This window comes from Rhineura floridana, chromosome 16 (genome assembly GCF_030035675.1).
Source record: "Rhineura floridana isolate rRhiFlo1 chromosome 16, rRhiFlo1.hap2, whole genome shotgun sequence".
Lineage (NCBI taxonomy): Eukaryota > Metazoa > Chordata > Lepidosauria > Squamata > Rhineuridae > Rhineura > Rhineura floridana.
Window position 1 is genome coordinate 34,433,277 of NC_084495.1, and position 14,197 is coordinate 34,447,473.

The 14,197-nt window shown below is 44.9% G+C and overlaps 1 protein-coding gene across 3 annotated transcripts in view; it reads left to right on the plus strand.

The window, feature by feature from the left end:
* Positions 1 to 13,940, plus strand: part of ARHGEF6 (Rac/Cdc42 guanine nucleotide exchange factor 6) — a 62,091-nt gene extending 48,151 nt beyond the window's left edge. For all 3 annotated transcript variants that reach the window (XM_061598099.1, XM_061598100.1, XM_061598101.1), the window contains 8 exons: positions 476 to 601; positions 3,982 to 4,002; positions 4,823 to 4,916; positions 8,218 to 8,307; positions 10,637 to 10,736; positions 11,530 to 11,584; positions 13,456 to 13,642; positions 13,728 to 13,940. In XM_061598099.1, coding sequence (XP_061454083.1) covers positions 476 to 601; positions 3,982 to 4,002; positions 4,823 to 4,916; positions 8,218 to 8,307; positions 10,637 to 10,736; positions 11,530 to 11,584; positions 13,456 to 13,596 — 627 coding nt within the window. In that variant the 3' untranslated portion in view covers positions 13,597 to 13,642; positions 13,728 to 13,940. The remainder of the gene's footprint in view (positions 1 to 475; positions 602 to 3,981; positions 4,003 to 4,822; positions 4,917 to 8,217; positions 8,308 to 10,636; positions 10,737 to 11,529; positions 11,585 to 13,455; positions 13,643 to 13,727) is intronic.
* The last annotated feature ends 257 nt before the right edge of the window (positions 13,941 to 14,197 follow it).

The window sequence follows — 14,197 nt, forward strand, 5'->3', positions numbered from 1 at the left end:
TGGGTCCTTCTGCATGTAAAGCAGATGCTCTGCCACTGAGCTATGTCCCTTGCCTAAGCAGTGGTTTCTGGTTCTACTTAGGAGGCAAACTATGGTTTGCTTGATTTGAATGTCTCAACAACCTATAGTTTGTTCAAGTCAGGAAGAAAGAGAATCTGAATATAGTGAGCTGCCTTATCCTGAGTCAGACCATTGGTTCATCCAGCTCAACAGTATCTACTGTGACAAGCAGCAGCTGTCCAGGATTTCAGGCAGGGGTCCCTCCCAGCCCTACCTGGTAATGGCAGGGGTTGAAGCTGGGACCTTCTACATGCAAAGTAGATGCTCTGCTACTGAGCCACAGCCCTTCCCCAAAATGAGGCACCACAATCAAAAAAGGACCCTCTCTTTTGTTGCCACCCACCTCCCTTCTGAAGATCTGGGAACTCTCGGCTGGCTAAAAAGATAAATCAATCAATGAAAACTATTTTATCAGACTTTCAGCTCTACCGGACAGGTTCGCGGCCCGCTGGAGCCACCCAAAATTCTTAAGCCCTGGACCTTAAGTTGCCTCCGGCCTGCACCTCCTCTCAGGCCGTCGGTGGCGCTCAGCTACAAAGAGGTAATTGTCACAAATGGGGCATGGGGTGTGACGATCGAGTAACGCTTGACTTTGCTCTCTTACTCTGTGTCTTGATGTGCAAGGGTTAACACAGCATGATTACGAATTCAGGCAGAAGGGCGACCCAAAGAGAAGATTTCCCCTCAGTTGACGGAACTCCTGCAGGTTGTAGAATTTTAGAGCTGGGAAGGGACATTCGAGGTCATCCAGTCCCTCCCTCCACTCAAGACAGGATCTACTATTCAGGATACGACTAACTCATCCCTGGCTGATGGACATCCAGCTTCTGTCTAAATGCCTCCAGAGAAGGAGAGCCAACTCCCACCGAGGCTGTCTGTTCCACTGTTCACCATTAGGCAATTTCTCCTGTTTTTTAACTGAAACCTGCTTCAGTGCAATTTCTACCCGTGATTCAAGTCCTGCCCTCTGGAGCAATCCTGTTTCCCCTTAATCTCTTCACCAGGCTTAAACATATCTCGCTCTTTTCAACCATTTTTGGCTACAAACAGCTCTGGTTTTAAGGTCGGGGCATGATGTTTTAGCTTTTTGTGAACCCTCTGGACTGTGGTGCCGCTTTGGACATGAAAGCACAAGAAGAGCCCTGCTGGGTGAGACTATAGGCCTATCGCAGGGGTAGGGAAGCTTTTTCAGCCCAAGGGCCGCATTCTGTTCTAGGCAACCTTCCAGGGGCCACATGCCAATGGTGGGTGGGACCAGAGGGAAAAGTAAGTGGAGCAAGAAATGTACATTTTACCTTTGTACAGTAGGCCAGTTTTCTGCTCACATTCACACACCCCTGTCTATCCACCACCTAGTCAACAAAAAGGCATCAGCAGAGTTCAGGGGCACATTCCAGCCAGGGCAAAAAAGGCTAGGGGTGCAAAGCAGGGCCAGTGAGGCCTGGGAAGAGTTCAGCAGGCCAGATAGCGAGGCCTGGAGGGCCACATTCATCCTCGTGCTTGACGTTCCCCACCCTTGGCCTATCGGATCCAACCAGACAGGTCCCAGGAAGGCCCCATGTTGTGCATGAAGGCAGTAGCCTCCTCCCAATGTAAACTCCCCAGCAACGGGCATTCTGAGATACACTTCCTCTGAACATGGAGGTTCCGCTTTGGCCTGCTTTCCTCTCCTTTTCTCATGGTACAGTGAGGGCCTGGTGAAGACGACACGCCGTTCAGATCAAGCAGGGACACACAGTCTTTGAGCAGCTCAGCCTACACCTAAGCAATCAGTTGTTCAGACTGGGTAGCCAGGCCAGAGCCAGCAGCATTATAGAGCCAGAGGTGACTTTATTGGCTCCCTGTGTCACCTTATCCCTGCTGAGACAGGAAGTGCAGTACCATCATCCCACCACCTGATGGTGGTGGCGGCACTGCAGTGCAACCAAAATTGAGCCAGTAGCGTCCATGCTTGCAATCTATGATGGTGTTCCAGGGGACAAGGCACCTGGGTCACCCCAGTAGTTTGAGACAAATACACACACACACAAATACACACGACTCGTTACTAAGAAAAGGGCAAATGCTGTATGGTATATCTTGAGATATGCTTAGAAATTGTGAAGGTGAAAGAAAATGTGGGTATGTACACACACGCTTCTGATTACAAAGTTTTTCAAACACATTGCTAACACCTCTCTGTCTCTCTCCATTAAAGGTAACAATTCTAAGAATGCTAGCACAATCTCCCAACTTTAAACCTTTTACATTATTTTTGTGGTTTGTTTGAAAAGCTGGAGACTATTAGGAATCAAGTAGCTTTCATATCTAAAGGCCAGCTCTGTTGTAGAGATAGTAAACTGCTCTCCCCCTTAATTACATCAATCCATTTTGTCGCATACTCTTAACAGTATGCAAAATATAAGCCCACAGGAAACTCGGGTGGGGAAGTGATTTGCATCATACAGGAAATGTGTGTTGCAACCCCAGAACATAGTTGTTACTATAAAATCACCCTTCGATACTTTTCAAGGATTTTTTTTATGACTCACTTTTTACATTATTCACCCCCTTGTACTTCTTGTGCTAGTGAATTGATGGCTTCTGTACACCTGATGCTAATTGTGGCGTGTGTGTATTTTTGCTCCGAACATTTCTTAATTGGTCCCAGGCTCTGGTCTGAAGGGACATGAGGCCACCACCTCGCTGAAGCTAAGCAAGTTTGGGTCTGGTCAGTGTCTGGATGGGAGATCAGCTGGGAACTATGTGCATGCTGCCTTGGGTTCTATGATGAATGAAAGGCAGGGGTATAAATGTGAGAAATTGATTAAATAAAGATACTACTGTCCTAAACTTTCAAAGATAACTTTCATTGCAATTTTCTGTCCATTTTCTTGGGAGTAAATCCCATTGCTCTCCACAGGAGTCACTGTTGAGCAGTGGTGCAATGGTCAGTTTTTAAATGCAGGAATTATTATTATTATTATTATTATTATTATTATTATTATTATTAAATTTATTAGTCGCCCATCTGGCTGGTTATCCAGCCACTCTGGGCGACGTAGAAAATAAAACGTACAAATACATTAAACATTAAAAATTTGAACTCATCATAACACCCCCCATAGCCACACACACACAAGGAGAGTCCCCAAGTGGGAGCTGGAGTGCAATAACCCCAATTTAAAATGTTTGGATAAGTCCATGCTCTGGATTCCATCTTACAGTGAGAATAGGATGGCTTCTGCTTTGGGCTCTGGCCCCGCCTACATTAGCTCTAGTTCCGCCCACCATTGACCAAAGACTCCCTGATGGACCTTTCCCAATGGGTCAGTGGCCCTTCATTGGAAAAAGTTTGCCGATCCCTGCCCTAGAGCCTCCACTGCTGTTATCCCTTGCTGTACCTGCTTATTCTGTCTGCCCTGTTTGAGTGAGTAGTGGATCTCCTTTGGAAGATTTGTGTGGTCAGCCCAGGAAGAGGAGGTTGCTTGTATGTAGGGAAAGGGCTCCCCCTCCCCTTGAGAGCTAGCACTGGAGAGCTAACCTGGAGCTAGCACTGACCTATACAGAGGTATGACAGGCAGACTCCTTTACAGTGCAGATAACCCTCTCTAGGGAGCGGTTGAATAAGCCAACCACCTTCCCATATAGCAGAGGCTGATTGGAAAGAAAGAAGTCCCAGAGCAGAAACTCATTTGGAGTTACAGAGGGCAAGCTCTGCCATGAACAGCCTCTTGCCCCACAGGAGCTTTTCATTATTTAGTCAGTGCCTTTCCACTGCCTCATGCCAGCAGCATTCTCCTACTTGAGCACGTGGGTGTTGAGACTGTTGTAGTTTTATTAGAGTTACAAGACTAAATAAAGTTAGCTGTTTGTTTTATGAATCATGCTCAGCTTATCATGCTTGTCTTCTTTTTTTTCCTTTCCATATTTGTTTTGTAGCGGATGTCTTACATCTTAAAGGTAAGGATGGAAACATCTCCATGACTTCCTGAGTTGCAGCATGTTTTGTATGTTTTAATAAAGGACAGATGGGACACACACACACCCCCGGTGGCCTTCTCAGTTCATGTGTCATATTTTCCCAAAGCAAAGCTCTCTCTCACTTTGGGGTGTTTTTGTTTTGTTTTGTTTTCCATCCAATCCTGTCCACGTTACTCAGTTGCACTGATTGCAGTGGGACAGTTCCCAAGCACTTTTGCAATGAACACTTAGTGCTGTAGCTAAATTCTGAGCACTGGGAATATTTTCACCCATCTGTAGTTCCAAGGCAGCTTTCCCCAACCTGGTGCCCTTTGGATGTTTTGGTCTTAGTTGTTTAATGTATTATCGGGTAGTTCAGTCAGTTAAAACAACTTTTAGTTGCTAAAAAGATACCACCAATTAATTGGACAGTAGACAGACAGACAGACAGACAGACAGACAGACAGACAGACAGACAGACAGACAGACAGACAGACAGATAGATAGATAGATAGATAGATAGATAGATAGATACTCAAGTACTTATAAAAAGTGCAAATGGCAAGCACCAGTCTGCCTTTTCTTTCACAAAAAAGGAATGCCTCTTAAGCAAGACATTCCTCTTAGAAGAAGCATTCCTTCTTTTTCTCTCACATAGAAGGAAATGCCTTGCCTAAGTTGGCACCTGCTTCAACCCAGACATGCATCATCTTTAAAAAAACCTGCATCTTGTTTCATAGGTATTTCTCCCCAAAACGCAGATAATCCTTGACTAAGATTTCTTTATTCAGTTAGTATCGTTAAATATGTGCTTTTACAGGATTCCACCAAGAGTCCAAAGACAATGAAGAAGTTTCTTCCAAAAAGAAAAACGGAGAGGAAACCTTCTGATGAGGAATTCGTCATTAGAAAGAGTGAGTCGACTGCATGGCTTGTATGTAGAGTGATTGCATTAAAAAGAAGCAACCAGGCTCTTCAGTGTAATCCCATTGGGCCATATTCAACTTAGTCTTACTCAGAGTAAACCCCTTAAAAGCAATCTACTTAGGGCTCATTCACACAGGAGCAGAACTTCGTATTAAAGACACAGCTTTTGCCATCGCAATAGATTTGCAAGGTTCACACTTCCTACCTTCCAGTCTACTGTTTTCCATTCACACTAGTCAGTGTTCCTCTCAAAAGGTTTAGTATCGCTGTTTCCTTTTGGCTCCACCTCCAATTTTACATGTTTACTCCCTCCACAGTATGGATATTGCTAATGGAGAAGGGGAGGGTTTTTTGTCAGTTTCATTGTTTCTTGTCAGTTGCACGCCTCTCCACGGGTGCAATTGACATGAACTATGTGAAACTGATTAGAGAGCGAAGTGAGTGAAAGCCAAAGTAGGCAGTGGCTGCAGCAGCTTTTGCGGGAGGGGGGGCAGAGAGAGAGGGAGCAGGCGATGGGGCATAAGAGAGCCCGCCCACTAAAAAAACATCGAAGCAAACCACCTACATGGAGAAGCACAGTGAAGCTCAGACGGGTTTTCCTTTTCGCATTATCAGTGGATTGGGTTGATACAGATTTAAAGGGGGAAACTGCGTTTTAGCTTCTGCTTACCTGCAACGTCATGTGAACCATGAGAATTACAAAGAGATGCAAGTAGCAGCAGACACACACTAAATCGCCGTGTGCTTGAGCCCTTAAATGACTTGTCCGCCGATTTCAATCGGCCATCTACTCTGATTATGACTGGGAATTTCAGTTTTTCATTTTTCCAGCCTCAAGGTCATTTCTCCACATTTCCATATCAGTTTCTGAAGTCTTTTTTGGGGAGGGAAGTCCTCATGAAAATTCATCAGCATTTTAATGTGAATTCCTCCTAATTCAGGGGCGAGTGCCCATTGGGACTGGTGGGGCGGAAGGCAGGGAGCCCAAGAGTAGGTGGAGCCAGTGCCAATCACATGCAGAGCCACCTAGTTCTAGGTTTGCCCCCATCCTCCACCCTGCTGAGTTCTGTAAGCACAAATACTGAGCTGGACGGACGCAGCATAAATCAGCTTCCTATGTTCCTAACTCTGAGATTAAGACGTAGGAAGGTGACAGGCAGTGGCTGGAAGAAAGGAAGGGGCTGATGTCAGACTGAAATAGGTGGGGCACTGCCCCATTTGCCCTATTAGGCCAGTCTCCACTGCATTGTTGCTTGCAATTTCCCCTAATAAAATTGTTTTTGTATGTTATTTTCATACACACACAAACTCGTGTATGCATTATACATACATCATTGTCATCATCAGTCTGTTGTATTATAGCAATTAGCCGTTATACATAATTATGAATGAAAACCAACCATTACAAAAATTGGCAGTCATACACCAGGCATTGCACAAGTCTAAAACAATACAAATAGTCAGTCAAGAGTTAAATGGTTTTCCCATGCAACCCTGAAACTTCACAGCACCCATCTGCAAGACAAGGAATTTGGCAGTTCTAAAGATGCATACTCATCCGTGTCAGACAAAAAAAGCACATTTTTACAAAAAGCGAATTCAACAAAGAATAAATATATTTAACTCTGAGGTGATGACGGTGATTAATTAGATTTATATCCCGCCCTTTCTCCCAGTAGGAGCCCAGGGTGGCATCATTATAAATAGGACGTTCCAGAAATGCATGAGATGCACACACTTTCCCCCTAGGGCTAACATATGCTTTTTGTAATACATTATATGGTTGGAGGCGATGGAGGCTGGTCCATTAGGGCAGACAGGGCAATGCCCTGCCAATCTCAGTCTGGCCTCAGCCAGCCCTCACCTGCCTCCCTTTTTACGTACACGCAGTCCAGGTGATGGCACTGTCAGGTTCCTACTCCTTAGTGTCAGCATTGCAGGATGGAAACAGAACTAGAATTAGTTGGCTCTGCTTGTCATTGGCTGCGGCTCCCTGTACCGTGGGCCTCCTTGCCTTCCGCCCCACCAGTCCGAATGGGCACCAGTCACCACTGGTGAGAGGACAGCACCATAAAAATGGTAGAAGTGTGGATTTTGAGCTAGCTGCATTTCAGTTCATGCGTCGTTTGGGGAGGTGTGCGTAAGGGAGTTTCACATTCAAATCTGAACCGAAGCGAATTTCTCTCCCATCTCTGGTTGTAGCCCAAAACGTCTGGAGTGCACTCTGTTGACGAAGGAAGGGTTCCAGCAACTGACAGGCATGCCTGTCACTGCCTTTTTAAAACCAGCAGTTATTCATATCTGTCTCCAGGGCTGATCTGAACACACAGGTCCCTTGTGAGTAGGGATGGAAGAGAGAAATTCAGTTCAGCATTTAAAGGCGAGCCTACCCAGTTTGCACTTTCCAAAACAATATGGGAACCGAAATAAAGCCATCCTTCAAAATGCACATTTGTCTGGATTTTGCAATGCAGTTCTCCAGCCGAGGAATGCAGGAGTGCTTTCAGCACCTTGGACAGCTCCTTGAAAGTTCCAATGAAAACCTGGAGCAGATCCCACTGCCTCACTGGTATGGAGCCACTAGCCACCACTGAAGGAATGTGTACAAAAATGCCAGGGTAAAGGGTGCATAAAAATTTATACATTTGTGAAAATAACCTACAAAACGCATTGCCTTAGAGAAATATGCTTTGCAAAAATGCAACAAACATGTATTAGGAGAAATTTGCTGATAAATTTTCAAGAGGACTTTTTTTTAAAAAAAAAATTGCAAACTGCTATGGAAATGTGGAGAAATGAAGTTAAGGTTGGAATAATGAGGAATGGAGAGAAATGGAAATGAACAGATTTGACCATCCTACTTGTGAGGCAGAAAGCAGACATGTAGCAAATTGTAGCACTCCTTGTCTTGGGTGGCATTAAAAGAGGATTAGACAAATTCATGGAGAATAAGGCTACCAGTGCCACGATGACTATGCTCTGCCTCCATGGTCAGAGGCTGCATACTTTTGAATACCAGTTCCTGGAAAGCACAGGAGGGGAGAGCATCATTGCACTCAAGTCCTGCTTGTGGGCTTCCCATTGAGGCATCTGGTTGGCCATTGTGAGAAGAGGATGCTGGACTAGATGGGCCACTGGCCTGACCCAGCAGGGCTCTTCCTATGTTCTTAGGTAGGAAAGCCAGGGATCAGTTGCCACTAAGTCTTCTACAGCTAACATAAGCGAGATTGAGTTGTAGTGTTTCCACAGTCATCTCTTGCGTTTACTGGCCTTTGCAACATTTAACAGGTACCGCTGCCTTGGAAGAAGATGCCCAGATCCTTAAAGTGATTGAGGCCTACTGCACAGGCGCAAGCTTCCAGCAAACCCTCAGTTCAGGTTGGTGGCTTGAAGGTGGTGCTTTGTACACCGTGACTTTTGAATGGTCACTCCCTTTTGGATTGAACAGAGCGGGTCTTGCATCAGGCAGCCCTCAAGGTGATGTGGTGTGATATCTTGGAGATAAAGGAGTCGCAGCAACCTGGCACCTTAATTTAGGGCCGACGCCTTCTCTTGCAATGAGCAAATGAGTGTGTGGCCTTCTGGCAAGCACTGTGTGCTGGCTAGTGCATGAACTTACAAAGTTGCCTTTCACTGAGTCAGACCATTGATTCTGTTTGTTAGCTGAGCCTTTTGAAGGGTCTGAGCAAGCTGTGTGCGTGCATGAGTGAGACTAGGGCTGCCAGGTTCAGGGCCTGAGAATGATTCTGTATCTTTAAGAGAAGAGAAAATTCAGCCAAGTGCAGGTGTTCTTGCAATACTGTAATGGGAAAAACCACATGGTGGAATTCTCCCTTCCCCCTGCACAACTTTTAAAGATACAGAAGACCTCTTGGAGGCTGGGCCTGGCAACCAAGCCATTTAGCGTCAGCAAAGCAATGTCCTTATCTACCTTCAGACCATACCTTGGGATCAGACCATCCCCCTTCCCCCTTTGCTATTGCCCCTTAGCAACTAACATTCAGAAACCGGTTGCCTTTTGTATGTGAATGTTCAGTATAGCCATCATGGTTAAATTCCTTGCCGTGAATTAGTCCTCCATGAATTAGTCTGATCCCCCTTTAAAGCCACAGTTGTGTGGGCAAAGCAGGTGCTTTACTGCTGAGCTGTGATTCCTCCCCAAACTTGGAGGGTCCTGAAAAAGGAATCTAATCAATTCCACTGAAACACAGGCAAGTCCCAGGCCGCATCTGCACCATACATTTAAAGCAGTATTACACTACTTTAAACAGTCATGGCTTCCCCCAAAGAATCTTGGGAACTGTAGTTTGCTAAGGGGGCTAGAGTTGTTTGGAGAACCCCCATTCCCCCTCACAGAGCTACAATTCTGTGAGTGATTTAACAATCGATCCCTCTTTCCAGGGAACTCTGAGCTGTGGCCCCTCCACTTTGCCATCATATTCCCCAGCATCTGCCGCCTGAGGCAGCCGCCTCACTTTGCCTAATAGTAGGGCTGGCAGTAAGCAAAGAAGATGCGGAAGAGGTGGCGGCAGTTCTTTTTACCCAACTCGCCTCCCATTCCACTGAGCAATCAAACTGATGCTAATCTCAGAATGTGAGCTTTGGCTAGAAAGCACAAAGCGCTATCATTTAATCTGCTGTGCAGTTCAGAAAAAGCTGCTTCCTGAATGAGGTGTTAACATCTTCTGAAGGTGTTTTGCCAGTGTTGTAGAGAGGGAGAATTAAAAAACAGTGTACTCTTAGGTGGGGGGGTAGTAAAACATAAGTGCATCTTTTAACAATTCCTTCTTCTGAATGGTACTGCTTTGTAAAAGTTTCTCACTTGTTAAGCTAATGGAAAATGCAAATCCATTTCCGGGTACAATTTAAAGTGATGGTTTTAACTTATAAAACCTGGAATGGCTTGGAACTGGGTTACCTAAAAGAGTAGCCCATCGATAGTCCAGCATCCTGTTCTCACAGTGGCCATCCATATGCCTCTGGGGAGCCTGCAAACAGGATCTGAGCACAACAGCACTCTCCCCTCCTGCAGTTTCCAGCAACTGGGTTTCAGAGGCATTCCATATGTATACACCTGAATCTTGAGTTCCTCTTTGGAGTCCCTGCTGGGTAGAGTAGGTGGGTAGCTCCAAAGGACAGAGCCTTCTCAGTGATGACACCCCAGTTATGGAATAGCTTCCCTGGAGAGGCTTGCCTGGCACCTTCTTTATGGCCTTTTTATTCACCCAAGCCTTTTAAACTTGTGTTGTAAAACAAATCCTAGGCCTTCACTGTTTTAAATAAAATTTATGCTCTTACTCTTTTTTTGAGTATGGTTTTTAAGCTGTGCAGCAAATTTTACTCTGTGTCTGCAGTGTTTTTATGTTGTTATTTTTATTGTTTTGTTTCATTATAGTTTGCCTGCCTCAATATTGTATGTTGTTTGTTTTTGCTATGTAAGATATCTGGAGTACTTTATTGATGGAGAAGCCATATACATTTAATTAATAGTAATAATAATACTATAAACTACTCTAGGACCTTATGGTGAAGGGTGGGAAAGGATTTGATGATGATGATGATGATGGTAATAATAATAATAATATACATGAATGGAAAGGAATAGGGAGAGACACTTCTGTTTCTTGGCTGGGCTGTGCCACCATTCTTGTTTTCGTCGTGCGTACCAAGAAAAGACCTCCCTCAATTTGTCAACTCTTGACAACAGGTTCCCGTAAAGATTCCATCCCCCAGGTCCTGCTTCCAGAAGAAGAGAAAATCATCTTCGAGGAAATGCGAAGCAACGGGCAGACCATCACAGAGGAGAAGTAAGTGAGATGGGCCTGAGGTTGGGGTGCAGGAAGTGGACTTTGTAGCCTGCGCAGCTAGGCATTTAAATCCCTGCCTTGAACTCGGAAGAGTTGAGTTGAAGCCTAGGAAATTTAAATGTTAGTCTCTCTCTCTCTCCCCCCCCCCCAAATTTAGAACAAATTCCTTCCCTTGAGGGAGTCTGACTTTTCTGCACTGACTTGTTTGCTAATGAACCCCTGCACATTTGCCCTGCTTGTTGCAAAGGGTTCTGGGATATGTTCTATGGGCACACATTCCGTTCATATCAGGCCTCAGGAGCTTCACTGCTTCCTCATGTGACCTTAGGCACACTCCCCCCCCTGTCTCCTCACTGCAGAGAAGACTCGGTAAAGACAAGCAAGTTGTATTTTCAATGCATTTCCATCACTTTTCTAACCACAAAAGTCTGTGGTGTGTTTTTTTTAAGGGATCTGTTGCACTACGACAACAAAGCACTTTAATCCGCTTCAGTTGCACAGATCTGTGTTTCCCAGTATGCACTTGAATCTGTCCCACAAAATACTGACACTCTGGAGGTGCCTTGTCACAGCCTACCAGAGTTAAACTTGTTAGAAACAGCCATAGGTAGCTAAATTTGAAGGCATCTCTACCATGCTACAAGAGGCTTCAGAGATGCCATAATCCCCTGTGGCAACTTCCGTCCCCACATAGCGTCTGAAACAGTGATTCTTACTGTAAAATCTCCAGTGTAGGAGTTCTCCTCGGCTGCACTTTAGCGCATCCTTCACTGACTGTCGAATTGTTTTCCAGGAGCCTGGTGGACACGGTCTATGCACTGAAGGATGAGGTCAAGGAACTTAAGCAGGTAATAAAAAAAAAAAGCTCTGTTCGACTGAGGTCCTTATTGGGGCTGGTGGAGTCTTAAATGAAATTTTATTTTTAGCCTCATAATGTTAGACTGCCAGTGTTGTAGTGTGGTCAGTCCAGAGGATTGTTGGGACCCATCATTGTTGAGAGAGAGAGTAAAAAGTGCATGAGATGTGCATGTGTTAGTGGGCGTGGAATTTGTGTGGGTACTGAGTGAGGGGGATCCTGTTTTTTGGATTTTTGACACTTTCACTGCTTTCTTGTTTTGTTCAATTACTGTATTTAATTTTGTTTGACTTTCTTGTGGACGGCTTTGCAACCTTTTCTGATGAGAAAAGTGGTATATGTATGTCGGTGAAATAAGAACAACCTCAAGTCCATCAACTCTGACCATTTGCCATGCTGGCTGGTGCTAATAGGAGTCATAGTCCAACTACATCTGGAGGGTACCTTGTTGGCTACCCCTTATGTAATCCACCTCATCATACGCTAATAAATAAATGCTTCAGTCAGAGATGGAGGGGCTGGCCATCATTTCTATCTGTGAGGGACAGAACTTAGCTCAGGGGTGAGAAATTAGATCTCTCTGATGGGCCGGGCACTTATTTCCCCACTCCCCACAGGCCATGTTTGTCAGGTGGGTGGGGCTGCACACCTGTCAATCACTTGACAGCACAATGGTGTTAGGCGACCTGTTTTTGCCTACAGGCACTTTGAAGCCCCAACAATAATTGGGATTGGCACAGAGCCCTGCCCAGGGCTTTAAAGTTCTTACAATCAGCTGATTGTTGGGGCTTCAAAGCACCATGCAGGGCTCTATGCAGGCCCAGGGCTTTGCAGATGTTGCTAATCAGCTGATCGGCAGTGCCTGCAAACCTCTTTTTGGCCCAGCTGCATCTGTTCTTTCCCCATACCTGACATCATATATCTACGTTTTCCCCCCAGGGACCACTTGAAAATTGCTGATGGTCTTAGCAGACCACTTAATGATTTGTCTGCCTGTTGTGGCAATTGCAATGTGCCGGTACTAGGTGCTGTATAATTTTTAATTGTATTTTTATTGCTGCTTTTGATTCTTACGTATTGTATTTTATAATTCCATAGAATTCAAATTGTAATGCAATAAAATCATAAGAAATAATAGAAGCAATGAAAATACAATTAAAAATCAATATGAATATTTAGTGCAATGGATGTGCCATCTCCCATCTTCAACCACAAATCCACAGACACACCATGGACCACCTGAATGAAGCTCACGGACCGCTGGTGGTTCACAGACTACTGGTGGTCCATGGAGCACAGTTTGGGGAACCCCTGGGACACTGTATGTAGTGCAGGTGAGCATGGCGTAGCCAAAGTAATTATTATTAAATTATTATTATTATTTATTAAATTTATATCCCTCCCTTCCTCTTGAGGGAGCCCAGGAAAGAAAACAATTTAACGACAATAAAAAACAATTCTAAACACAGTTGAAAACATTTTAAAAACAGTTACAGTTAAAACATTCTAAAAAGAGCTGCAAATAAAAACATTCTTCAGTGATATATAGGTTGTCCAGAACAGTCTCCTTTGGCCATCGAATGCCTGGTAAACAGGAATGTTTTCAAGTTCCTCCTAAAAATCAGTGATGTTGGAGGCAGACACACTTCACCAGGGAGGGCATTCAAAAGAAGCCACCACTGAAATAGCCCTTGTGAATCAAATGGAGAGGCCCGGGGGCCAGAGGGCCCGCACTGCTGACTTAGCCCACCATTGCCAGGGGGTTTTTTTGTTTGCTTTTGTGGAGGTGGAGAGAAAGTGGGAAACTTCATACATAGGATATCAACATTCTCCTCTCCCCTCTCCCCCCCCCCCATGCTCCAGGAGAATAAAAGGATGAAACAATGTTTGGAAGAAGAGCTGAAGTCAAGGAAAGATTTAGAGAAATTAGTTCGGCGGTTACTGAAGCAAACGGATGACTGTGTTAGGGAAGAGGCGGGACGGAGATCTTCAATCCTCGCTTGATTGCTTAACGCCACCATGACAAGAGCTGTTTGCAACGCCACGTCAGGTATTCCAGGGAACCGGAGCGTTTGATTCCTCATACTCGTGATATTGGATTTTGCATTCTGTTTCTTTTCTTTTGTTCTGTTCAGTTACAAACAAGAAAGGAAAGGCAATGCCTCTGCTGATATCTGTGCCCCCCTCCATTCGAGAAGTCAGTTTTGCAACCCAGCAGTAGCTGACAAGCGATTGCTTGTAAAAACAGCCATCCTTCAGCCTTCAACTCCTGGTACCTCGTTGCACCTTTTTCTAGGAATATGGACTTTGCAACCGACCAGTTGCCACTCAGAGTGAAGATTGCCAGGTGGAAACATTTTTCTCTACCTTTCCCTCCCCCCCCTTTTTATCTTTTTAAATGCCTGTTAATTAATTTATTGGTTTGGTGGGCAGTTGGGGGGGGAAGGAAATGGGTTTCTTGAACTGCAATCAGGAAAAAAGCCAAAGGTGATTTGCACTTCTTACTCAGATAATCAGGAAAACTGAGTTAGGTTTTCCCCGCCTAAATAATAATACTTTTTACCCCGCCCTTGAGGCACAGAGCACAGCAATGCAATGGTTTCCA